The sequence below is a fragment of the Callithrix jacchus genome, chromosome 1, assembly GCF_049354715.1.
Source record: "Callithrix jacchus isolate 240 chromosome 1, calJac240_pri, whole genome shotgun sequence".
Taxonomy (NCBI): domain Eukaryota; kingdom Metazoa; phylum Chordata; class Mammalia; order Primates; family Cebidae; genus Callithrix; species Callithrix jacchus.
In genome coordinates, this window is record NC_133502.1 from 157,319,256 (window position 1) to 157,345,173 (window position 25,918).

The following is a 25,918-nucleotide window of genomic DNA, read 5'->3' on the forward strand; positions in this document are numbered from 1 at the left end:
GGTCTTACCTCAGGGTCAGGCTTGTCTGGCTTTAATGATCTCAGGCTTGCATTATTCTTCTGTGACAATAAAAAGATTAAGATTATCTTAAAAAAGCAGTATATTAAAACACAATAGTAATACAAAGCATAACAAAGTGTGTATTATAAAAGTTTAAATTATTCAGTAATTACATACTGAATATTTTACCAACTGCAAATACTCTATTAGTAGGTGAGTTCAGCTTTGAATTGTTAGTTTGAAATCTGGAGCCAAAGAAAGCAGGTCAGTGCCCTGCCTGCTCTGTGGCCTCCATGCTTACAGCTGCTCTCCTCTTTTCCCAAGGGCTTCCAGGACTTCAAGACAACTTTTGCAGTATTCCTGGAATCCAATTATGTCCCCAAGCCTCCCTGGCCTCTCTGTTCAACATGCTTATAATGCTTGAACTATTCATATGATATGATATATTAAAATTAGTTGCTATATGTAGTTTTCTGTACATTCCTCATGTTATGACTCCAGAATTCAATTCCTTTTACTAATTTGCTCTTAGAAAGCTAAATTTCAACACTGTAGTTTCATTGATATCCCAACTGCTAATCCCATATCCCAAGTTGCAAAGAGATTATATGTGAACCAATGTTCAATGGTTCCCTATTTTTGAAAGAGAAAGTTTGTTTTCATGTAAATTATCTGGAACTTGGAGTGTATTTCCCCGGAAGGGGAGAAAATATTCCATACTAGTTAGTTACCAGGCTAATCCACTGGTGCCTGTATACCCGAAGAATAGAGTACCAGGACAAACCACACCACCACCAATAGCAACATTTCTTTGAAAAATATATTCCAAAGTTCTCTGGAGATGATAGCCCACAGAGATGATTCCTCCAACTCAGATCTGGTGAAAGCTCCCACAGTAGGGCAGGAGTTCCGAATGACTAGGGTTTGTAGAGAAAGGGGGGCCAACAGATGCAGGGAGCCAACTTTTTAAAATGGAAACATATATATACTCACAAACACATACTGGGTACGGATTCACATACATGCACATGAAATATAAATTACAATAAAACAAAACACTCATGTGACCATTTGGCTTAAGAAGGAAAATCATCACTAATACCTTAAGGAAAAAGATCTTCCCATATATATATATTTGTTTCCCCTTTTACCATGACTTGTCACTTCTGACCAACTATTCTGTTACCAGTTTCACCACAGAACAAAACAGCCTCATGGGGTTTGGATCTGCCCATGGACCATACCCCTTTTGAGATTTTCTCATGATGTTTACTATTAAAGAAATAGGTAAAGTTGAAGGACAGAAAATAAAGGAACTCTGTTACACACATACATACACACACACACACACGCACACACACACACAGAGAGAGAGAGAGAGAGAGAATAAACAAATATGACCAATGATCTCTCTGGCTCCCCCCTGAATGGTCACATCATCTTTATCTCCATCCTTGGTCTAGTTGACTATAAAGCAATTGATAAAACATTTAAGAAAGTTAGGAACACCTTCAAGCTTTTTAGGTTTTATTTCATTTAGATTTTTATACCTTATATTACTCTTTAAATTTAGTTGCATTTTCATTATTTTTATTTTTGCTTTTACTAATGATGATGATTATTAAAGCGTTTAATGACGACCGAAAGGGGGATTGATTGCCTGAAAAGGTAAATAAACCATCTTAATAATGTAACCAAGCTTGCCATCTAGTGGACACTATTTTGGAATGCAGTCAGATGCATTCGTCTTAGTTATGTAAAGCTTAAGACGTCAGTCCCCTAAATATAAATAGCACAAGACTCTAACTTTGCTTCCTAAAAGAGAGAACTATAATTTTCTAGGACTATAATTAGCTATGCTATCCTCAGCTAAGAAAATGGTTCATAATTCTGGAATGATTTGTTACTAAAGATAAAAAAAATATGATTCCGTTGAATAAAATCTTTGCTTCATTCAACTTGTTAAAAGTTTTGTGATGCCTTTTCTAATTCTCAAAAAATTATTTTGTAGTAGCCCTAAATTACAGCACTTACAAAAACAGTGAGTCTATCCTTACTTGCTTAAATCCAGTAGGATATTAGCTATAAAACCATCTGTTCGAGTTAAGTTAGCTTAAAATAACAAAAATAGACAAATTGCTATCTGTATTTTCAAACTGTTCTGACAATAGCTTAAGGCAGACACTGTTCTTTTTTTTTAAGCCACAGAATTAATTTGCAGTGTCATGACTGCTTTTTCATCAGCTACATTCAGTTCCTCATGTTTTATTTCAGTATTAAATTCCAGTCCCTTTTCAAAAAATACACTAATTAAGTTTAGAACATTTTTTGATTTGGAGATTTATCATTTGTTCTTCCCCTACACCACTGACCATTCCCACTATCATTTCTACAACTGCAGACTTAAGACTTTTATTTTATATCTCTCTTCATTGCAAGTTCTCTCCTCTGATAGTCAACATCTGTTCTTCATCACATTGTTACTATTGATAATCATCAGTAATTTTTCTTTCTTCTCTATTCATTTTCTTTTTATACAAGTTTAAACCTATACTATCCAATAGAGTAGCCATTAGCCACACAAGGTTATTGAATACTTAAAATGTGGCTAGTCTGAATTGAGATACACCTTAAGGGTAAAATACACACCAGAGTTTGAAGACTTAATATGACAAAATGATTATAAAAAATTCCCCTAATTATAAGTTGATTACATGCTTAAGTGAAAATATTTGGAATATATTGGATTAAATAAAAGATATTAACCTCACAAGGTTTTTTTGTAATATGACTACTATACAATTTTTAATTATATATATGCCTTGATTTATAGTCATCCCTCAGTATGCTCAAGTCAGTTATATAAAATGGCATAGTATTTACACATAACCTATACATATCCTCCTACATACATTAAATCATCTCTAGATTACTTATAAAACCTAATACAGCCAAGGACAGTGGCCAACGCCTGTAATCCCAGCACTTTGGGAGGCCGAGGTGGGTGGATCACTTTAGGTCAGACTGTCTAACATGGCAAAACCCCGTCTCTACTAAAAATACAAAAATTAGCTGAGTGTGGTGGTAAGCACCTATAATCTCAGCTACTTGGGAGGCTAAGGCAGGAGAATCACTTGAATCTGCGGGGAGGAGGTTGCAATGAGCTGAGATCATGCCACTGCACTCCAGCCTGGCTGACAGTGAGGCTCCATCTCAAAACAAAAAACAACAACAAAAAAACTAATACAATGTAAATGCTATGTAAATAGTTGTTATACAGTCTATCCTTACTTGTTTAAATCCAGTAGGACATTAGCTATAAAACCATCTGTTAGGGCATAGTATTTGCATATAACCTATATATATATCCTCATATATACATTAAATCATCTCTAGATTACTTTTTATCATTGTATTGTTATTTTGTTTTGTTTTGTTTTTGTTTTTGAGACGGAGTCTCACTCTGTTGCCAAGCTGGAGTGCAGTGGCACAATCCCAGCTAACTGCAACCTCTGCCTCCTGGGTTCGAGCAATTCCCCAGCCTCAGCTTCTCAAGTAGCTGGGACTACAGGTGCGTGCCACCACGCCCAGCTAATTTTTGTATTTTTTACTAGAGACAGGGTTTCACCATGTTGGCCAAGATGGTCTTGATCTCTTGACCTTGTGATCTGCCTGCCTCGGCCTCCCAAAGTGCTGGGATTACAGGCGCAAGCCACCGCACCCAGCCTATTTTGTATATTTTTCCAAATATTTTTGATCTGCAATTGGTGGAATTCACAGATGTGGAAACCTCAGATACGGAGGGCCAACTGTATATTTCTATTGATCAATGTTGGGCTAGACTGTAAGCTTCACAGTACAGAGGCCAGGCCCGCCTTTTTCATTGACTCAGCAAATTATTAAATTATTTTCTGAGTGTCAAACTTGTGCCAGACAGTCTAGGCAAGGGGAATACCAGACAGTCTAGGCAAGGAGAACAAAATAATTTTTTAAATCCCTACTGTGGAATTTATATTTTAGTGTCTTTTTCATCATTCTTTCATCAGGGCCAAGCATAGTGCCTGGCAAATAGTAGGTGATCAAGTAGTACTTAATGAATAAACAAATGAATATTTTTGTCCCTCTTTGACCTGTAATTTGACCTGTTATGAATACTGTGGGCCATCAAAGTGCTCCTTTCTTTGTAACTGAGAAACCAGGTATAATTTTACGCTGGGCGTAATTTACAAGTCTTTTATTTTTCTCATTTGTTGTCAAGATTACTTCCTGCTCAGAAGCTACTTCTACATGGGCCATTGTTTTCCTCTGCTTCTTAAGATAGAGTTATTAGGACCACCTGGTAGTTTTAGAAGAATAGTCCTTCTTGATAATTGATTTTTTTTTTTACTATCATTTCTACTTTCTATATCCATGTTATTCAAAACTATACATTTCCATAGAATGCTCTCTATAAATGAATTGCTAAGATCATCAAAATGCCACCTGGGTAACATGACTGATATTAAAATGCTATCAGCCAGAAGATAGCAATTTTCATTCCTGTCATTCTTTTTTATTGTTGCATTGTTATAATTTTTCCAAATATTTTTGATCCATAATTTCCAATATTTTTGATCCCCAAAAGGGATCTTGGAACCACTGCTTGGCTAATGTATGACTGTATATCTCTTTCCCATATAGATGAAAACATATATGACATGTTTTCATCTAGGTAGAAAGCATATGAAAGTCCTCAGTTTGCAGAAAGTGATTCCAACATGACTTTGCAAATTAGATCCAAGATAGGGAGAACAAAACAACTTCTGACCTCAGATATGGCTTTTTAATATCTTATTTATTTATTTTTATGATGCTATAAAACACATTAGGATATGGCTTTTTATTAGTCACAAATTATGTTACCTATTTTATCAAACCCCCATACCTAACACAAATATTCAGAGTATGAGCCACACTTAGATTGCTACCCATAATAACAATTCTGAAATCAACATTAATATCCTATATTTTTTCTATTATGTCAGTTATTTGTGGTGGAGGGAAGTAGCAACAGACAATAGGAACATAATTTGAATTCTGAATCATAACATTCTGAAATGAACATAATTCTTACTTACCATTGGCTTTGGAAGTGAAAGGTAGCCATACTTCTCTCCTACAAATAACACATATTACTTAAAATTTTTTTTCTATTACTATATTTTTCTATTATTCACACTTTTAAAGTATTAACTAAACAAACAGGAATGTTAGTACATTAATTTTATTAACTTAGTCTATTAATTACATAAAATTCAGAAATAAAATTGTAATTTGGCTGGTGAACAGGAAGACTCTCAACAGCTGCATGTCTAAGGTACTATGCTGGCCAATCTCCACCTCTCCCAAAATAAAGGGAGAAAAGCAAGTGTCCTACTGACATTTACTGCCACTCACAATCAGCTTCATTCACAGAGTGCTCCTTTTACAGCTGCTGGCCTCTAATGAAACCTGATTCCTCTTTTATCAGTACCAGTATCAGCGCTTCTTCCATTTCTGAAAAGTACCAGACCAAATAATTTATAACTAACCTCATAATGTATTCTCTCAGTCAGGGAAGAAGAAACTCCTCTATATAAGATGGGAAGATGAAATAAAGCAAATAACAGGAGGTTTTTTTGACTGTGAACTGACACATGGCATGAAGCACAATAAATGAGGAAAGGAAGGAGATGGGCAATGTCCACATCATCCCTGCCCCATCTATCATTTTGCAACTTCCAGATCATGTATACAGTCAGGTTACAATGAATAATAGCCTCTTCATAAAAGCTAGTTTGTGATATCTGGGGTAAAAATTCAAGAACTAAACAGTAATTGCATCTTGAAGAAAAACTGCTTCTTCAAGAAAAACAAGTATATTCAGCTATAAAGGATTAGTTTGAACCATATGAAATTGCTGGCATTCAACCATTTTGAAATTTCATGTGGTCCAAACTTATAAAAGTAAACGTAAGAGCACTAAATCACACCTTTTCTCATAGAATGACTATTACATGAAATGGGCAAACCTGTTAGTCTCACAATGGTTTATACAAATATTTAAAATTCCACCTATAACTGTGCTATTAAAATTTCATCTATAACTGTGCTATTAAATATGAGCCACATGTGACTGCTGAGCACTTGAAATGTGGCTAGTCTGTACTGAGGTGTGCTATAAGTGGATAATACATAACAGATATTGAAGATGTAGTACAAAGGGAGGAAAAAAGATGTCAAATATATTAATAATTATATACTAAAATATTCATTATATATCTAAATGGTATTTTGGATATTTAGATTAAATGAAAACTATAATTAAAACAAATTTCACATGTTTTTAATTTTTCCTGTCCCTACTAGAATTTTATTTTTTATTTTTTGAGACAGGGTCTTCCTCTGTCACCCAGGATGGAGTGTATTGGTGGAGATCTCAGGCTTACTGCAGCCTCAACCTCCTGGGCTCAGGTGATCCTCCCACCTCTGCCTCCTGAGTAGTGGGGAACACAGGCATGTGCCATCAGGTAATTTATTTTTATATTTTTAGAGATGGGGTCTCACCATGTTGCCCAAGCTGGTCTCAAAGTCTTTGTGCTCAAGCAACCTTCCTGTGTCAGTCTGCTGCGATTACAGGCATAAGCCACTGTGCCTAGCCTAGGAAATTTTAAATTACATATGTATCTCACATTCTGTTTCTCTTAGACAGTGCTGATCTACAAGAACTATTGCTAAGAGTGAGTTAATGGGTACTTGGGAATAGCTTTATGATTCAAACCATTTCCTTCTAAGGGAATTTTATTAATTAATGGCTCTCTGATCTCAGAATGGTGAGGAAGAAAAACTTAAAAAGGAAGATGCTATTTTCATGCCTTGTCTCCAAGCTCTGATGTAAAAAGTGCCTGATTTAGTTCCAAGATTAACAGAAGATGGTCTTCAGGTCATTCAGATTTTCAGACTTCATCTATCTTAATTCAAAGTCTGAATCCTGTCCATAATATGCTTTAAAAGTGGTCTTCGCATATTATAAAAGGAAAATTAAACAGAAATGGGAGGCTGGGTATAGTGCGGTGGCTCACGCTTGTAATCTTAGCACTTTGGGAGGCTGAGGCAGGTGGATCACCTAAGGTCAGGAGTTCAAGACCAGCCTGGCCAAAATGGTGAAACCCCGTCTCTACTAAAAACACAAAAGTTAGCCAGGCGCGGTGGCACATGCCTGTAGTCTGTTCTTTTTTCTTTGTTTTGTTTTGTTTTGTTTCAGCCTGGGTGACAGAGAAAGACTCTGTCTCAAACAAAACAAAACAAAAAACCAAAGTGGGAAAGTCCTAAAAATAAACAAAGAATAAAGAATTTTTAAAGAGCACTATCATTACTTAAATGTAATCAGCTACAGGAGTAGTCTTGTATTATCTAACCTAGTAATCTTCTATAGTGCTTATGGGCCTAAAATGTTCACATTTACTCTTCACAGGTTGGGGGAAAACCAACTGTTTCAGTATCTCTTATATCTCTAAGACACCACAGAGTTAAAGAAAGCAGAAGATATAAATAAATGCATTGAGAAATAAATGCAATGAAAAGAAAGTTTTTACATAATCTGGTTTGCTACCATTTTCATCCACCTAGTAGTATTTATCACTTGATACTTCTAATCCCACTGGTCCTCTTACAGATACTTTCTTTTGCTTCCTATTCTCATCCTTCAGTTAGACTCAGGATGATTTATACTAATTTGAGAATAATTGAAAAATTGATCATTTTTTCAGATAGGCCTCCTCCAAATACTATGCAGGTAAGATTCTTCTTTCCCCTAGTTCCAACAGAAACCAAATAAGTTGACAAGCATAAGAAAAAGCAATGTAATACTAGCACGAGATCTAAACTATAGTTAATTTTATAGATGTTACTTCCTACTTTTTTTTTTTTTCTTGAGACAGAGTCTCACTCTGTTGCCCAGGCGGGAGTGCAGTGGTGCAATCTTGGCTCACTTCAACCTTTGCCTCCTGGTTCAGGTGATTCTCGTGCCTTAGCCTCCCAAGTAGCTGAGTAGCTGGGACTACAAGTGCATGCCACCACACTCAGCTAATTATAGATGTTATTTCCATGTGAGTCTAATTACCACCATTGATTCTAAGCAGAAAAAGAAGAAACTGGCTCAGCCAGGCACAGTGGCTCAGGTTCATAATCCCAGCACTTTGGGAGGTCACTACGGGAGAATTATGTGAGGCCAGGTGTTCAAGACCAGCCTGGGTAACACAGTGAGACTCCCATCTCTGGGGGAAAAAAAAGAAAGCATCCGGGCATGGTGGACAGCACTTGTAGTTCTAGCTATGGGGAAGGATCCCTTGAACCCAGGAGTCTGAGGCTACAGTGAGCTATGATCACACCACCACATGTGTCACCACCTTTGCCTAGGTGACAAAGTGAGACCCTGTCTCTATAATATGATAAAATACTGTCTAAATTATGTTGAGCTGTTATATCAAGGAAGTATCACAAACAAACTCTCATAAACATTAAAAATAGTTGGAAAAATGGGCCTATTTGGAGAAAATATACTTAATACAGATTTGATACATAGAACTGTCTTCAAAGCACCATCCTCAATGAGGTATCCTAAATCCTGTTTAGTCAACACCATAATTGTGCCATCTTCTGAGTTTATACCTTCAGATAAATTAAGTTCACAATTAAGTTCAAAGGGTCTCTCATCTTATAGGGAGTACCAAAATTATTTCTTATGAAAAGCTAATTGAGAAATGTTCTCAGTTATAATATATAAAGCCTTTCTGTATATCTACAAAATAAAGCTAATTCCCCAAGAATGGAAAAGCCTTATTATTTTACTGAAAATGTGCTAAATTATTCCTGATTTACAGATCTTATAATTAGCTATCTTTGGTTCTGGAGGTGCTTTATATGGTATGATCGATCAAAAAATTCATGTCCCCAGACCTACTTAAAATAAATCCCTGATGTGTAAAGGACAGGCAGGTTATCAGCTAAACTCAGGAGCAGGACTGAGGCAGTCTAATCTAAACCCAGCTATCATCTTCCAACTCCTCTCTCTCCCTCATCTCTATATTCAATTGACCAATAAACCCTACCATTCGTTTTTAAATTCTTCTTAAATTAGTCCTCTTATCTTTATCCTGACTATCCTCACCCTAGTGTAGGCCATCATCTCCTCTCTAGACAGATCACTCCCTTGGTGCAGGCTCTTACCTTCCCCAAATAAACTCATCTTTATCCATGAACATGTTTCTCTTCCTGTACCCCCCTTTTTTGTGGCATCCAATCTACCAAATGATAATGTAAATGCAGGGCAATGAAATAGGACTCCTGGGAAAATGAGAAATGTAGTTACAGAACTGAAAACCAAACTAAGATTCTTGGCAAGATCCTTAATTTAAAAAAAAGAAAGAAAGAAAATGGTTTATGAAGGTATGCCATGCACGATCATAACTGCCCCACATAGTTTGGTTAGAGCTGCGTCTCTATTAACTGAAGCATAGTCATATTTGCTCTAAAACAATTTAAATAGAACAAAGGGAATTCAGCTTCCTTAAAGGAGAGATAGGGACTATAAGCTATGAGATAAGGCTTTTTTCTGACACTTACTTGTGCAAAATAATCTCAAATTCTAAACTGAGACATATTCACCACTAAGGAAAAGTGGCGTCTTTTAGATCTGGTCTCTTCTAATATAGTGACCATTGCCTCCCACATTGGCCTCCCAAAGTGCTGGGATTATAACATGAGCCACTGTGCTTGGCTGAGCCAGTTGGGTGAGAAAGGAGAATGGGATGAAAACAGAAGACAGGAAGACAAGTATTGATTTTTACCTTCTTGAAAACAATCCCAGGAGGTCCTAATGTGAAATTTAAGTGTCTGGGGTTAAGGTGGACAACGACCTAGCTCTCAGACTAACCTAGCTCTCACTAACTAGCATGTGAACACTAAAGACTCCCTCTTATTTCTTAGCATCATGTTTACCACTAAGTTAGTTGGTTAAATGACACTTACAAGTATGCCTGGTAGTTTGCCAATCACAGGAGGCAAGTTATGCAGAGCAGAACTAAGGTGGCTAGAATACAGCAAAGGCTTTTCAATAACAGTCATAACATGAGTTATAGCAGCAGCAAAGAGAAATCAGGACCTGAAGAATACACCTCTGTATGGAAAGTAGTAGGCAGGTGCAAGGTAATGGGCAGCTTTATCACACCAACCTTCCATAACAGGAAGAACAACACTGTCACACTGGATACCATTCATTCAGTAATGGTTAACCCAGAGTTAGACTTCTTTGAGGAAAAAGCTATGCTCATGAGGTTCATGATAAAAATCAGGACAAATACAGGCAGCACACACAATCAACCAACTCCATCTCAATGAACCCTACATTAACCCTTCCTGAACAGAGAGGCACTTTCCCAATGAAACAACAGGTGTTCCGTTGACTGAAGGCTGAGGAGTTTCCCACATAAGAAGGAACTTCTGTTCAGTCCTTAGGAAGTTTGGGTAATACTAATTTTTTGAACATAAGTTAACTGACCTATGGAAGAGATCGTTTACATAATATCCAGCTTGAAAGTAAAAGAAACCATGGTGCTCATGTAGTCTGAAAACAGGTATGGGATGTGCAAGCACTATGACAAACTACTTCATTTATGTCTTTTGAAATAAAGAAACAAACTCAAGAGGGCAGGTAATGCGCTCAGGATTCCATTACTAAGATTGTTTTATCCCTTATGTAATGTTGCCGGCCCCATCCTCAGCCAATAAGTGGACCAACCAAAACAAGAATTCAGTCATGCTTGTTCCTTGCTCTGTACTGCCTGGGATCTCGCAGTCATTTCTGGAATGGCTTTGGGAGGGGGAAAAAAAAAACAGAACTCAGAGCTGCAGCAGGGAGCACTTTTCACAGAACTGGTTCATTCTCATTAGAAAACTTTAGAGCTGGAGTGGGGTTTAACTATTTGAGTAATAGAGTGTGGGTAGTTAATAAAATTTCATCTTTGGCATCACTCAAACCTCAGTAAAGGTCCCAGCTCCTGTAGTTTCCTCACTTGGGATACTTCGAACCTCAGTTTCATCATACGTAAAATGTGGAAATAATACCTATCTTCAGGGTTACTGAGAAGATTAAATGAGAAAATGCACATCCAGCACTTAAGAAAGTACCTGGCACCCAGTACATTCTCAAAAGATGGCAGCTACTGCTACTTCTATGGTTATAATAGTCATATGTCTCTGAAGGATTATGTTGACAGTTTTACCCACACAGACCCTAGGAGCCTGTGGCTTTTACTTTTCCTTAAACTCCCCTAGCCGTTTTTTTAAAGAGCCTAACTTTGGTAGAAGAAAGGCAAATCTCAGAGACAGAAAAAGAGAGCACTAAATTAATGTTGCATTAGATGTCCGGTGAGAGGAATCTTTCAGAGGGTGTCAGTTCACCATCAGAGAAGGGATGAGCTTCACCTGTACAAAGAAGCAAGGCGTTTACCTTTGTTTCTACAGATCTAGAGATTTTCTATGGTGGGGCCAGACAGGCTAGTCCTCAGTAGGAGAAAGGACATATGGAGAGAGGGGTTCCAGAAAGGGGCAGAGATTGAGATTAAGGGAGAGAAATCAGAACTAATGTTTTCTCATAAACTATTTAGTTTTACTCTAAATAGTAAGAGTGGTCTCTAAAGGTAAGAGTGGTCATTATGCTGATGCTGACAGAGGTAACATTTGTTGAGAATTTACTGTGAATTAACTTATTTTATTTAATCTTCACACTCACCATATTAGGTAGTTTTGTCATCATTATCCCCATTTTGCAGATATAAAACTTGAAGCACAGAGAGATTAGGTTAGAAAATAGCAGAGGCAGGATTGGAACCTAGGCAGTCCACTTCAGAACCTGAATTTCAACTTCTACCCAATTCTATCCCTAACATGATATTAGCACTCAGATCTCTGAGGAAGGAAGAGACCTCCTGATGGAAAATGTAACTTGGGTTTGTTTTCTGTTTTAAGGGGAAAAAATTACTTACATTTATAGAAAGAAACCCCTCTTGCCAAGGTTATCAACTTCTAATTGTTACTGTAATTGCAATTGAGAACATCGCCCAGAATGAAGACAGAGAATAACTGTTAAATGACTGCTATCTTTCTTGAGAGTGGGGAAAAACCTGTTACAACTCCTCTTCTTATGGAAATAAAAGAGAAAAGATAGACCAAAATGCTGGTAGAACAGCCTGGTTTAGAAACTGTGAGGATCTCAGAAACAAAAAGAAAGAGGCCCTTGGTCAAGAAGACTAGAACCATATCCATTTCAGATGATGATCAACTCACTAGCCCAGGGACACAGAAGATGTACAAGTGATGAAAACTCAGCTATAGCCCATGTTTATATGAATGAAAACAAAAACCTATGCAGCACTGAAAACAGTATGAGAGAAACCAATACTAAGCTCAATGGTTTTCTGGTAAAGAGAATCAGCTGGCCAGGCTTGATGCCACATTCTTTTCAGAATGGCTGCAGCTATTAGTAAAGCTTCTCACAGTGCACATGGAAAACATTTGCAAGTACATAGAGTCAGTCACATGCCAGAAAAATAGCCATTCTGTGGCACTCCTCCAGCGTCTTTACTTTCAAGGGCTGATGACAACTGATTAAAAAAAAAAGCCAGAAGATAATATTCCTCTGGTCTTTAAAGAGAGGCAGGCAGGATAAAGACACAGTGTGGGGTATATTCTATGCCCAGAAGTCAAAAGTACACTAACTTCAGGTAGTGCTCACAAAAGACTTTTAGTGCTGGCAGGTCACTGAGATCACTCAGCCTAAGACTCTCATTATTGAGCCAAGGACACTTGGGCCCAAACCAGGGAACAGCTTGCCCAACACCAGTGTGATAAAGAGCTGGGCCTTATAGATACTCCAGGATAACCCACACCACGTATCCTATCACCACAGGAAGTCACTTCTCTTCATTTCCCAACAGTCCCTAAAGCTAAGCAACCATTCTTCCTTTTAAAGGTGGATCAATTATATCATTTATCTTTTAATATCCAGAACTTGGCTCATATAGAAATCTATGTAACTATAAATACATTATCAAGGCATCAAAATGATATGCCATTCAGACTATCACAGAAATCTGTAAATGAGGAAGCTTGTAAACATTTATTATACTTTAAAAATGATGTTATAGCTATAATTCTATTATGCCCTGATTTTTAAGCAAATAAACATTTATCCTAAATGTGTATTTTTAAAATATGAAATGTTTAAATGAGCATAATCAATAAAAATAAATATGTAATTCGATGTAATAAATTTAAATGACATTTTATTTTTTAAAAAGTAAGCAAGTTTAACACTACAGAAGCCATTTAGAGAAAACATATAAACATGTAAACATAAATAGCAGGACACACAGTACAATGGAAATGAACAAAACTTCCAGTTGATATTAAAATAAAGAATAAAAATGATGCCTTCCTATACACTGTATGGTGCTATTCTACATGTTGTAGAAATACCAGTGAACTTACCCACCACAGGCAATATTCCAAGATTATGTAGTCATCAAGGAAAGAGATTCCATCCAAGTGGAAGGAAAGCAATTCAAAAATCAAATAACTACATTCATTTCATTATGAAGTTAGTAGAATTAAAAACAGAGAATTATTGCATCATAGAAAAGTTGTATTATAACTAAAAAACAACTTAGAAGAAATAAAAAATAACAATTTCAATAGGAAAACTAGAATGTTAATATTAATTCAGAGATCTACTACACTGTTTTGTTTTGTTTTTTGGAGACAGTCTTTCTCTAATGCCCAGACTGGAGTGCAGTGGCTTTATCTTGGCTCACTGCAAACTGTGCCTTCTGGTTTCAAGCAATTCTGGTGCCTCGGCTGTAGTAGCTGGGATTACAGCCGTGTACCACCACACTTGGCTAATTTTTATATTTTTAGTAGATATGGGGTTTCACCATGTTGGCCAGGCTGGTCTTGAACTCCTGACTTCAAGTGATCTGCCCACCTCGGCCTCCCAAAGTGCTGGGATTACAGGTGTGAGCCACAAGGCCTGGCCTACTACACTGTTGTACAACTAACTTTACTGCTTAGATACTAAAATAAAGGATAAAATAATATTTTTGTAATTTTTTTGTGAAAGATATTTTACTGTGAAAATAACCCAGCTGGGTTACAACAAGATAATTCATTTGCAGTTGAGGTTTGGCATTAAAATCTAACAAGAGTTACACTAAAATAACATATTTCATTATGTGGACAGTTTCTCACCTCGTCTTCCTTCAAACACATCATTGATTTCTCTTAGCAGTGTTGACATGTCACTAATTTGGGATTCCCAAGCTTCACAAAATACATCTAGGTTTTCTTTAGCAATTTTACTAGATGGATGCAATGTCAATGTTTCAGCAGCAGAAATAATCTAAAGAAACACAACATACAGCTGTGTGAATTTCAAAATCTTGGCCTCAGAATCACTCTGGAGAGCAAAGGTAAGTACGTCTGCTGTTAATTCAACTCAATAAACAACTATGAAGTAATTTCTACACACAAGCTCCATGTTGGGCAATATGAAGATACACAGTAGAACAAAATTTGCTGTTTCTTATCATCTGACCTGCAGATAAATAGTATGCATTATTATATACAAACCTGCATTCAGGGAGCAATTCTCTTCATTCAAGGAAAACTCTGTTTGAACAAAGTTGTTCCCATAGAATAATTCAAAGAGTTATACTCAGACCACAAAGAATGTACTGTATACAGAGTAGCAAAGGCAGCAGTAATAGTGGTGGTGATAGTAGCAGTGAGAGTAGAAGGAATGGCATTGATAATAATAAGTAACATATATTCACACCTTTGAGTACTTGGTAGATACATGCTTGAGATACTGTGTTTGATGCTTGAGATACATTAATACGTTAATATCCCTCAAAATACATAAATAAAATACTACTTTTCCCAAATAAGCATTATTCCCATTTTCAGCTAAAAAAAGCTGAAGTTCAGAGATACCCAGTAACTTGTGCCAGATCCTATAACTAGTATATACAGAGTTGATACTTAAACTCAGATCTATCTGATCCAAGTCCAGGCTCTTTCCATGACATCATGCTGCCTCTCATAAAACACTTCCAAAGTGGGCAGAAATCATCCTCATACTTGCATGTAACACCATATGGGCTGAATAAATGTGTTGAATAAATAAATGAATTGTTGTAGAGACTGCTACGTTTTCATCAAAATCTGTTTGTCTTCCCTCTGGATACACAGCAAGATTACATTTCCCAGCCTCCCTGGAGGAGACGTATGGCCACGAGACTGAGTTCTGCCCACTTGAATATGGGTCACCACTTCCATCCTAACCCATCCAAACCTCCCTCATGCTCCTCAGCGCTCTCTCCCTTCCACATCTGATGGGTCAATGCACAGAACCCAGTAGGGACTCTGAGGTACTAAGGGTTGGCGAGGCACAAAATAAAAGGGGCCTGGATTGCCAAGAGGGAGAAAGACATACCATTAATCAGAACTTAACACAGGTGAGAAATAAACTGCTATTATATTAAGCCACTGAGACTGTGGCATTTGTGGTTTTATTTAGTGTTAGCTACTACATGAATGAATGAATCAATCAACTAACATTTTATCTTTCATATAATAATCACTCTCTAACACAAAAGACTTGATAGATGCTAATCATAATGTAGGCAGAAAATTCATAGACCTCCTAACCTGACATTCAATAGAAATTACACTTTAGCTCCTACCTCTAAATAGAAGCCATTGACCAAACCAAACCTGCTGAAATTTCCTGATGGCCCATTAAATAAAATGCACACACAAAAAGGTCCAGGAACTAGGAATTCAGAGTTCAGTCTTGATATGTTTATAGCAGATCCTTTCCCTTCTACCACTTTCACCTTCTATTCTGTCTACCATCTTATTTCACAGACTGGGGATATCGTATCAAACATTCACCGAGTAAGTAGTATTTTAGAGAATCCACTCTGTGAAAAAAATCAGGCTAGGTGTTGGGGATAAGGTGATAAAAAAAAAAAAAAGAAGATAAAAGTCCTCTATTATGAAGCTTATATTCTAGTGGGGATTTGGAACAACAAACAAGCATACAATTAAAATGTTATAAATTATGGTAAGTGCTATGAGGAAAGATAATAGGATAATGTGATAGAAATGCCCATTACTAACAAGTGATATTGCTGTTCCATGGAATTGATTATATAGGATTATTCACACATGCGTATGTATATAACTAACATGACTATTTAATCACCTACTATGTACTAGTAGGCACTGTGCCCACGTTCCAGGTGCTGGGGAAACAGCTGTGAATGAAACAGATAAATGTTCCTGGCTTCATGCGACTCACATTATAATAAGCAGTGGAGAGAGAGACAATTAAATTATAAAATATTTTAGAAGGGAATAAACAATATATATCAAAATTAACAGTGAGAATGACAGAGGGCATTAGGTGGTCACAGTATTTTAAGTTCGAGGATCAATGAAAAGGTGAGGGAGCTACAGGGAAATGGAGGGAAAGTCAATTGGGATGAGGCAGAAACATTTCTGGAGTGCTCAAGGAATAGCAAGTAAGCCAGGGGAACAACTGACATGAGCAACAGGAAGGTGGTCAGTGGCCATGTAACAGAGAAGCATAGATGGTAAGGACTGGATTTTCTTCTGAGTGAGAAAGTCATTGGAGAACTTACAGAAGATTAATATGATCAGGGTCATGTGAGATATATATATTTATAGTTGGTACCTTTGAATGAGTTACAACTAGGTACTCCTCCCTCTAGGGTGGGCACAGTCCCACAGGCAGAGTACTCGCCAAGCAGATGGCAGTATTATAAGAACAAGGCTCCCCTTCTTCAGGGAAAGTAGGCATATAACTTGCCATAGACTACAGGCTAGATTTTGGCATTGCTCTCGTCTCAACCAGGAGCCTTTCTTTGTAGAGCGTACAAACTGTTCAATTGTTCCTTCAGTATGTCTAACATTTTAAAGGAAATACAAAAATAACATTGCTAAAGCAGAGATATCCAGAAATAAATTATCCCAGAGGCATGCTCAATGTCCTTAAATTATCCTTTTGTGAGGCAGATGGCAGAGACTAGGAGTGGAAGCTGAGGCTTCGAAAACAGAAAAAGCTTCTCAAGTTATACAAGTTATGAACAACATTCTTTGCCACTCTCCTGGGGAAGAAAATAGATATTCCTAATATCACTGCTGCAATAGAAACAATAAACCAAAAACTGCAACCAGATGGCAGGCAGGGCCTGAGGATAGGAGTAAGAACTGATTGCATACGGCAGGAGAGTCAAGCCCTCCAGTTCTATTGAAATAAATTTGCAGCCAAAGCAAGAAGAGTGGCTGACATGCAAATACTGAAGCCATAGTTTCTCCCAGTAAACAGAGATTCCCCTGGTTGTAATAAAGTGTTCAGCAGCTGATCATTGTGGAGGTTCATTTTATAGTTCCTGCTTTCATGATAAGCCTCTGACACTGTTCTCTATGGAAGAGCATATGATCATCCCTCCAACATCCAACATGATTCTCCTACAGGGCACATACCATTATTGAGTTTAGGTCACTTGCACTGTTCTCAACTATAAATCAAAGATCCAGGGACTCAACCTCTACTGTCCAGTTTTGCAAGTTAGGAGGAATCCTTTTGGCTGACAGTAATAAGTAAATACAAATAAAATATAAATTAAAGTATAAATAAATAATATTTAAAAATATAAACAAAAGAACAACTGGAAAACTTTATTTTCGAGCTTAGACTCTAAAAAAGAAGGAAGTGGCCAGGGACAGTAGCTCACACCTGTAATCCCAGCACTTTGGGAGGCCGAGACAGGTGGATCACAAAGTAGGAGTTTGAGACCAGCCTGACCCATATGGTAAAAACCTGTGTCTACTAAAAATACAAAAATTAGCCAGGTGTAGAGGCACACACGTGTAATCCCAGCTACTCAGGAGGCTGAGGCAGGAGAACTGCTTGAATCCAGGAGGCAGAGGTTGCAGTGAGCCCTGAGATTGTGCCATTGCACTCCAGCCTGGGTGACAGAGCGAGACTCCTTCTCAAAAAAAAAAAAAGGAGGCTTTGTCTTTAACTACTTTTCTTAGATTAATTTGACAGGAACAATATTAAATGAGATAATCAGTTTTTAAAAGGCTTTTGAAAATTATAAAGACGAATAAATAGCTCTACTATAGAAAATCCAGAAAAAATTCCTGGCTAAACAAGGAGATTGTCAAATAGGAATTTTGATATGTATATACATTCTCTATGCATATGAAATTATAGTATACATATAAATCTGTATCCTACTTTTTTCATTTAACACTGAACAGAACATTTTTCAGTGGTTGCTAATTTTGGTTATCATAATTATTATTTAACACTATAATGTTTGCCTAATTTAAGATGGTTATTTTGCTTCTGGTTGGATCTTTTTTTCCCCCAGATATGGAGTCTTGCTCTGTCACCCAGGTTGATGACAGAGAGTAACACAATCATAGCTCACTACAGCCTCAAACTGGACGCAAGCTATCCCCCGCCTCAGCCTCCTTAGTAGCTAGGACTCCAGGTATGCACCACTACACCTGGCTAATTTTTGTGTGTTTGTTTCTATTTTTTGTAGAGACAGAGTCTTGCTATGTTGCCCAGGCTAGTGTCAAACTCCTGTACTCAAGTGATCCTCCACCTCAGCCTCGCAAAGTGCTGGGTTACAGGTATTAGCCACATGCCTGGTCCCAATTGAATCTTATAAGTAATATCATAACATTGTTTTGTTTGTGTTTCATCCCATGTCCTAATTATTAGCATGAAAAGTATTTGAATATTCAGTTGAAATGTGAATATTACATAACGTATGGCTTGTTATGTCATGATAACTTAATCTCCAAACATGTTATAACAAGTGCATTGTAAACAGCTTCCTTTAAAATAGTTATAAACTAGAGTATTCATTAAATGAGCCAGTCTCCAATCTGTCAGATGACCAGCTCCAATGGAAGGTTAGCCATGTTCCAGCACACTACCAACAGAAATTCCATTATCTTTCTTTTTTTTTTTTTTTTTTTTTTTTTTTGAGACGGAGTTTCACTCTTGTTACCCAGGCTGGAGTGCAATGGCGCAATCTCGGCTCACTGCAACCTCCGCCTCCTGGGTTCAGACAATTCTCCTGCCTCAGCCTCCTGAGTAGCTGGGATTACAGGCACACGCCACCATGCCCAGCTAATTTTTTGTATTTTTAGTAGAGACGGGGTTTCACCATGTTGACCAGGATGGTCTCGATCTCTTGACCTCGTGATCCACCCGTCTCGGCCTCCCAAAGTGCTGGGATTACAGGCTTGAGCCACCGCGCCTGTATCTTTCTTTCTCTATGTAGATTTGGCCTCTAGTTGTGAAGAACCATTTATACCTTCCATCCACACTACTTGTTATAATGAGATAAGACATAATACAGAAGGAACAATCTGCTGTTATCATACCTGTTGGCCAGTCACCTGAAATGTCTCCTCTGCATGTATACAGGTTATTTCCAGAGGTTCTGTCCCAGATACGTGTCGTAACAATCGACAGGTCTATGAGAAAACATGTCCACGGTTCAACTTTCACATCCTCATCCTCCTCAATACATAGTATTTTATAATTAAAAAGAAAATTCTACAAATAAAATTTCTTCAAACCTATTAGAATAAATTTAAACTTTACTGAGAAGATTATTATATTATATTGGTCACCAACAGATTCTCTGGGAACAAAGCAGATACAAATAAAGGTATAACATTGTTTCTACTTCCTATCCAATCATGGCAAGGTGGTTACAGAATGTTAGAAACAGAAGGAAACTTCCGAAGGACATAGTAGTGCCACATATTTTATATATAAAGAAAGTTGGCTCGGAAAAGTAACTTGCCCAAGGTCTCACACCTTAACTATGTCAGAGTTACTCCAAGCTACATGTTCTATCAACACTGCCTTACAAGGGGGCTAACGTTGGATTAGGCAGACTGGTATAATAAGGAGAGAGCCTATATCAGAGGAAATTATTGAAAATCTTGACACTTAAAACAGAAAATCAGAAAACATTTTTTTCAATGTTAAAAAGATTTGCTGCAGGATTCCTAAAATAAGCAATTTCCCTATCATTATAATATTTGGTTTATAAACATAGCAGCATCAAACTTATTAAATGAAGAAGCTATATCTACAGTCATTTTAAGAATGTTGCCCTAGAAGTTTTAAGGCTCCTATGTGAACAAGCAAAGGTGAAGAAGCCAGTTCAATTAGTCTAAAGGTTCCTTCTAACCATTAGTCTTTTTGGTGAGCAGGATATATAAGATCATGTAAAGATAGCGAGATGGTTCATATCTGTGCATTTATATACATGTTGGCTAGCACATATCTCATACATATAAGCTATGCATGGGTTCAGTTTTTTGTTTGGCTGGTGATATGGTTTGTCTGTGTCCCCACCCAAATCTCACCTTGAATTGGTAATAATCCCCATGTGTCAAGGGCAGGACCAGGTGGAAGTAACTGAACCATGGGGGTAGTTTCCTCCATACTGTTCTCGTGATCGTGAGTAAGTCTCATGGAATCTGATGGTTTTATAAATGGGAGTTCCCAGCACAAGCTCTTGTGACTGTTGCCATGTAAGATGTGCCTTTGTCCTCCTTTGCCTTGTGCCATGTTTATGAGCCTCCTCTGCCATGTGGCACTGTGAGTTCATTACACCTCTTTTTCTTTATAAATTACCCAGTCTTGAGTATGTCTTTATCAGCAGCGTGAGAACAGACTAATACAGTTTGGTTTTCTTTCTAGTAGATATCTGACATTTTCAATAGGCAGAAGGCTCAGAATATCAATTAATAAGCCTAACTGGAATTATAACACAAGTGGCAGGTGAAGCAGCACAACTGAGATTTGAAATCGTGTGCCAAATGTCTTCTTGTTGTCTCTCCTTAAGCACTCTCCTCCCTTCTCACATCTGCCTTTTGCTGTGGGAGACTAACCTATGTTTGGCCAATGGGAAGCCCCATCCACAGATGAGCAGGACTGAGGAGAGAATGGGCCTTGATTCCCACGCTCCTCCTGGGAGGGTCACCTGGGGCTGTCTCTAGGCCTAGTCCTAAAATCACAAACCTCTCAAGGAAGTTTTCTGAAAGGCTTCCACATTCCACATTTCCTGTTAATGTGGGCCTGGGGGTGGTACCAGCCTTGCTACCACTCGCCCCAATTACTGCTCTCTCATGTATGGTTTCCCCCATGCCCTGTCTATGCCATTGTAAATAGCTCCTTTATTAAACTCTCTTCAACTTATCCTAATTTGAGCGTGTCATCTCCTCCCTGCTGAGACCCTGATAAATTCAAACAGAAACAAGGTCATATGATGACATACCTCCATGGCTCTACTCCAAGGTCTAACTTCTCTGAGAGGATAAGGAAAAGAAGATTAAGAAGTTCATTCGTGCGTCTTAAAATTCTTTGTTTTGTTTTAGAGGCCAGACTGTTGCAGAAACAGAGCAGATACATGCTCTGCTTTTAAGATTCCAAAGGAGAGAGAAAATGCTCAGATAAAGCAACCCAAAACCGTATTTGTGTTAATATTCCCACACAGCTTAATAAAGCTATTATTAAACTACAATTTCTTTAGCAATCAAATCTATTACTCACCTCAACAAGCTGCTCTTTCTGTTCAGAGAGTTTACAGGCATATACACCCAAAGCTTCTAAATTTCCTTCTACTCCAGTAAGTTTTAATGCTTTTAGAACCACATGATCAGCATGGTATTTTAATAGATCTGCTGCCAGCTGTGTTGCTGTACTATGAAGCTGCAGATGTGGAGGGGAGGGGCACGGGGTACAGGAGAAGGGTGATGAAGGAAAAAAACCAAACTATAACATTTTGTGACCAAGGACCACATCAGCATTTTAAAAACTGTTAATAAAGAGAAGCCGCAAAGCAGTTCCGTGGGTTCCACTGAGGGGAAGGTGTAAAGTTCCCTATATAACAGTAGGAGTTGTGTAGCACTGGTGAGCTTACAGTTTCTCTCAAGGGCAAGAGTGATATCTAATTCATCCTTTAACCCCCTGGTGCTAGTGGTAATGCTGTTTCTAGAAGATGAACTGGTTATCCAATGGCTAAGTAGCCTGGTCTCTTTTTCATTCTATTATCAACCAGCTCTTTCCCATGTAACTTCTCCCTTATGTGAAAAATGCTTCTGCTAATCTTAAAGTTGGTGAGGAAGGAAACAGTATTCAGAGTGTAATATTTAGGCCGGGGGTGCAGTGGCTCATCCCTATAATCCCAACACTCTGGGAGGCCGAGGTGGGCAGATCACAAGGTCAGGAGTTTGAGACCAGCCTGGCCAACATCTCTACTAAAAATATTAAAAAAGCACACACACACATACACAAACTAGCCAGGTAGGGTGGCAGGCGCCTATAATCTCAGCTACTCAAGAGGCTGAAGCAGGAGAATTGCTTAAACCCAGGAAGGTGAAGATTGCAGTGAGCCAAGATCACGCCACTACACTCTAGCCTAGACAACAAAAGTGAGACTCTTTTTTTTCAAAAAAAAAAAAAAGAGAGTGCAATATTTAGAGTACTAAGAAGAAAGCTGGCAAGTCATGATCATTAATAAGCTTTTTAGCATATTTTTTTAAAGTACCAATGTGAGATTCAGTTAATTAGGTATTCTATAAAATTTATTAAATACTTATATCATGGCAAGCACTGTAGCAGTGTACTAGAGGCTGGGCATACATGACAAATAGGAGACAATCCCTGCCCTCAGGGAGGTTTAGAATCTGTCTCTAGTTGCCATCCAGATCTTTACTCTCTAACTCTATGAACAAATTGGGTCCAAGGAGAAACAACAGATTAAAGCATAACAAAAACCCCATGGTTTTATTGACTTTGGGTGGAATGTATGGCTCACTCTTACTGGATATCTTTGGACACTATTAACTCCAAAATCTTCTCTTCTTCTCTTGCCTTTTTTTTTTTTTTAATGATGTCACAGGTTATTTTCGGGTTGTCCAGAAATAGATCATTTTTAATAACATTGTTCTCAGAAAAATCTGACTTTGAATTAGATCTATTTGAATGAAGTGATTTCTTTTTTCCTGGAAGTAATCCAATCTCAATTCAAATTAGAGGATTGTCTCCAAAATTAACAATATGACAGTCTCTGCATTCATGCAACTGAGTGAGAATAATTACAGTTAGAAACAAAGAAATTAAAATTCCTTTCCTTAGGAAACTAAATGCCACATAAGAACTTAAAAAGATTTTGTTTCACTAGCAGGACCTTAGAGAATATCTAATGCCAGTCATTTATTTTACTATGAAACTGCTCCAGAGAGACTGTGTCTTGCCAAAGTCATGTAATGCTTACATGTAAGAGAGGGAGGCGGGACAAACGCAAAGTTACTGCTCTATGCAATGTCCTGACAGCAGCCTTATACACATTATTTCCCTTAATCTTTACAAGAATTTCATGAGGTTGACGTGGTTATATCCATTTAAGAGGTAACGAAAATGAAGCCTGTGGAAAGCCAGTCTATCACCAATACAGCATGTTCTATTGATAGTTAGGATTTTAACAATACTTCAGTTAAAACTGAATAGGCTGGAATAAAATGGGTAGACTTTTTTCTTTTTGTTTTGTTTTTTCCTTGTGTCAAGGGTGGCAGACTTTTCGTAAAACATAGAAAACCATGTCTTTCTATATTTGACAAGATATTTAAATGGAGATTTCAACAGACATATCAGCACAAAGTAAGAAGGGAAACAGAACACCATGTATATAATGTATATAAGAAACATCCAAAAACCAATTTCAGCCAGGCATAGTGGCTGATGCCTGTAGCCAGCACTTTGGGAGGCCAAGGTGGAAACACTGCTTGACTCCAGGAGTTCAAGACCAGCTTGAGCAACATAGTGAGACCCTGTCTCTACCAAAAATTTAAAAATTAGCCAGGCATTGTGGCGTGCACCTGTGGCCTCTGCTGCATGGGAGGATGAGCAAGAGGATCACTTGAGCCCAGAAGGTCAAGGCTGCAGTGAGTCATGTTCGCACCACTGTCTGGGCAAGAAAGTAAGACCCTGTCTCAAAAATAAGAAAAACTGTTTGAAACTTCTATTTTCATTGTCTTTAGCCCTTGACCATCTTTAAGAACATAGAAGAATTAAGGCCAGGTGCAGTGGCTCAATTTGGGAGGCCAAGGCAGGCGAATTACTTGAGGTCAGGAGTTTGAGATAAGCCTGGCCAACATGATGAAACCCCATCTCTACTAAAAATACAAAAATTAGCCAGGCATGTGGCATGTGCCTGTAATCCCAGCTACTCAGGAGGTTGAGGCAGGAGAATCACTTGAACCCAGGAGGTGAAGGTGGCAGTGCACCAAGATTGCACCACTGCACTCCAGCTTGGGCGACAGAGTGAGACTCTATCTCAATAAATAAATAAATAAAAGAATCAAGAAAGCAGAGCTAAGGGAGAGGAGAGGTCTGTGTGAGGACGGTCTGTCTGGAGACCTGCTGGGCACCCACTGTGACTTCCTCCTCCAGGCATGCCTCAAAGTGGAGGGAGCAACAGGATATACGGGTTGAGGGGCAAGCAGGCAACAAGAAAGCCTCGGAAGAACATACTAAAAGTATCTGTGAGAGTGAGAGTCCACTGTAAATGTCTACCAAGCCCAAAGCCATTTAATAAGGGCACTGGTCACTAAAAACATTCCGCCTCTCAACTTTCTCTCTTCTCTCTGTGCCACAACCTGACAAAAATCAACAACAGCTATGTAATGGAGGGTAAGGAAAGTGAAAAAGGGAGAAGAAACCACATCTTCCCAAAACCTCTATCTAGTTGGAGCTGGGGAAACAGGGAACAGGGTCTGAGAAGCTCTACAACCGAATGAGGATTTAAATACTGATTAATATGTTACAGGGAACATTCTAAGTTTTCAACTGAGATCATGTTTTGTGACTTAAAGCAGGAATTGGCTAATTTCTTCTGTAATGGGCCAGAGGATAAATATTTTAGGTCCTATTGCCACTACCCAACTCTGCTGTTATAGTGAGAAAACAGTAGACAGCAGGTCCACAAATGGGCAGCATTGTGTCCCCATACACTCTACTGACAAAAACAGTCCAGTTGTAGTTTGTGAACACCTGACTTAAGGAGACCATAGGACTTTCAATGACCTGAGAGTAGCCAAGTAAGTCATGAGATGACCAATTTTTTATTCAGGGAACAGGGAAACCCTCCCAACCAAAGGAATTTTTTTTTTAATTTACTTTAGTGAGATAGAATTGATATACAACAAAACTTACCAATTTTAAAGGTACAGTTCGATGAGTTTTGATGAACATATACAGCCATGTAACCACAACAATTAATTTTGAACATTTCCATTGTGCCAAAAAGTCCTCTCATACCCTTTTGCAGTAAATATATCCCAAGTTCTGACCCAAGATAGACACTGATCTGATTTCTGTCATTATAAATTAGTTTTGCCATTTTTAGAATTTTTTTTTCTAAATGGAATTTTGTACATATAATCTTTTGCGTCTGGCTTCTTTTGCTCAGTATAATATCTTAGTGATTCATCCACATCGTTGCATTTATCAATACCGTTCCCTTTTATTGCTGAATAGTATTTGGTAGAATTATTCCAAAATTCATTTATCAATTCCTCCGTTGACAGAATTCTAGGTTGTTCCCAGCTTTCTGTTATTATGAAAAAAGCTATGAAAATTCATGCACAAGCTTTGAGAATGATGGCATTAACAAAATCATGGTTTCAAAATAACTATGTCAAAGGAAAA

The 25,918-nt window shown here is 37.8% G+C and overlaps 1 protein-coding gene across 2 annotated transcripts in view; it reads right to left on the bottom strand.

The window, feature by feature from the left end:
- CTNNAL1 (catenin alpha like 1) overlaps positions 1–25,918 on the bottom strand; it is a 71,675-nt gene that overhangs the window by 10,835 nt on the left and 34,922 nt on the right. For both annotated transcript variants that reach the window (XM_009000992.4, XM_002743181.5), the window contains exons 9-13: positions 21,761–21,919; positions 19,573–19,665; positions 14,323–14,473; positions 5,118–5,155; positions 9–59 (exon numbers count right to left, since the gene is read on the bottom strand). In XM_009000992.4, coding sequence (XP_008999240.1) covers positions 9–59; positions 5,118–5,155; positions 14,323–14,473; positions 19,573–19,665; positions 21,761–21,919 — 492 coding nt within the window. The remainder of the gene's footprint in view (positions 1–8; positions 60–5,117; positions 5,156–14,322; positions 14,474–19,572; positions 19,666–21,760; positions 21,920–25,918) is intronic.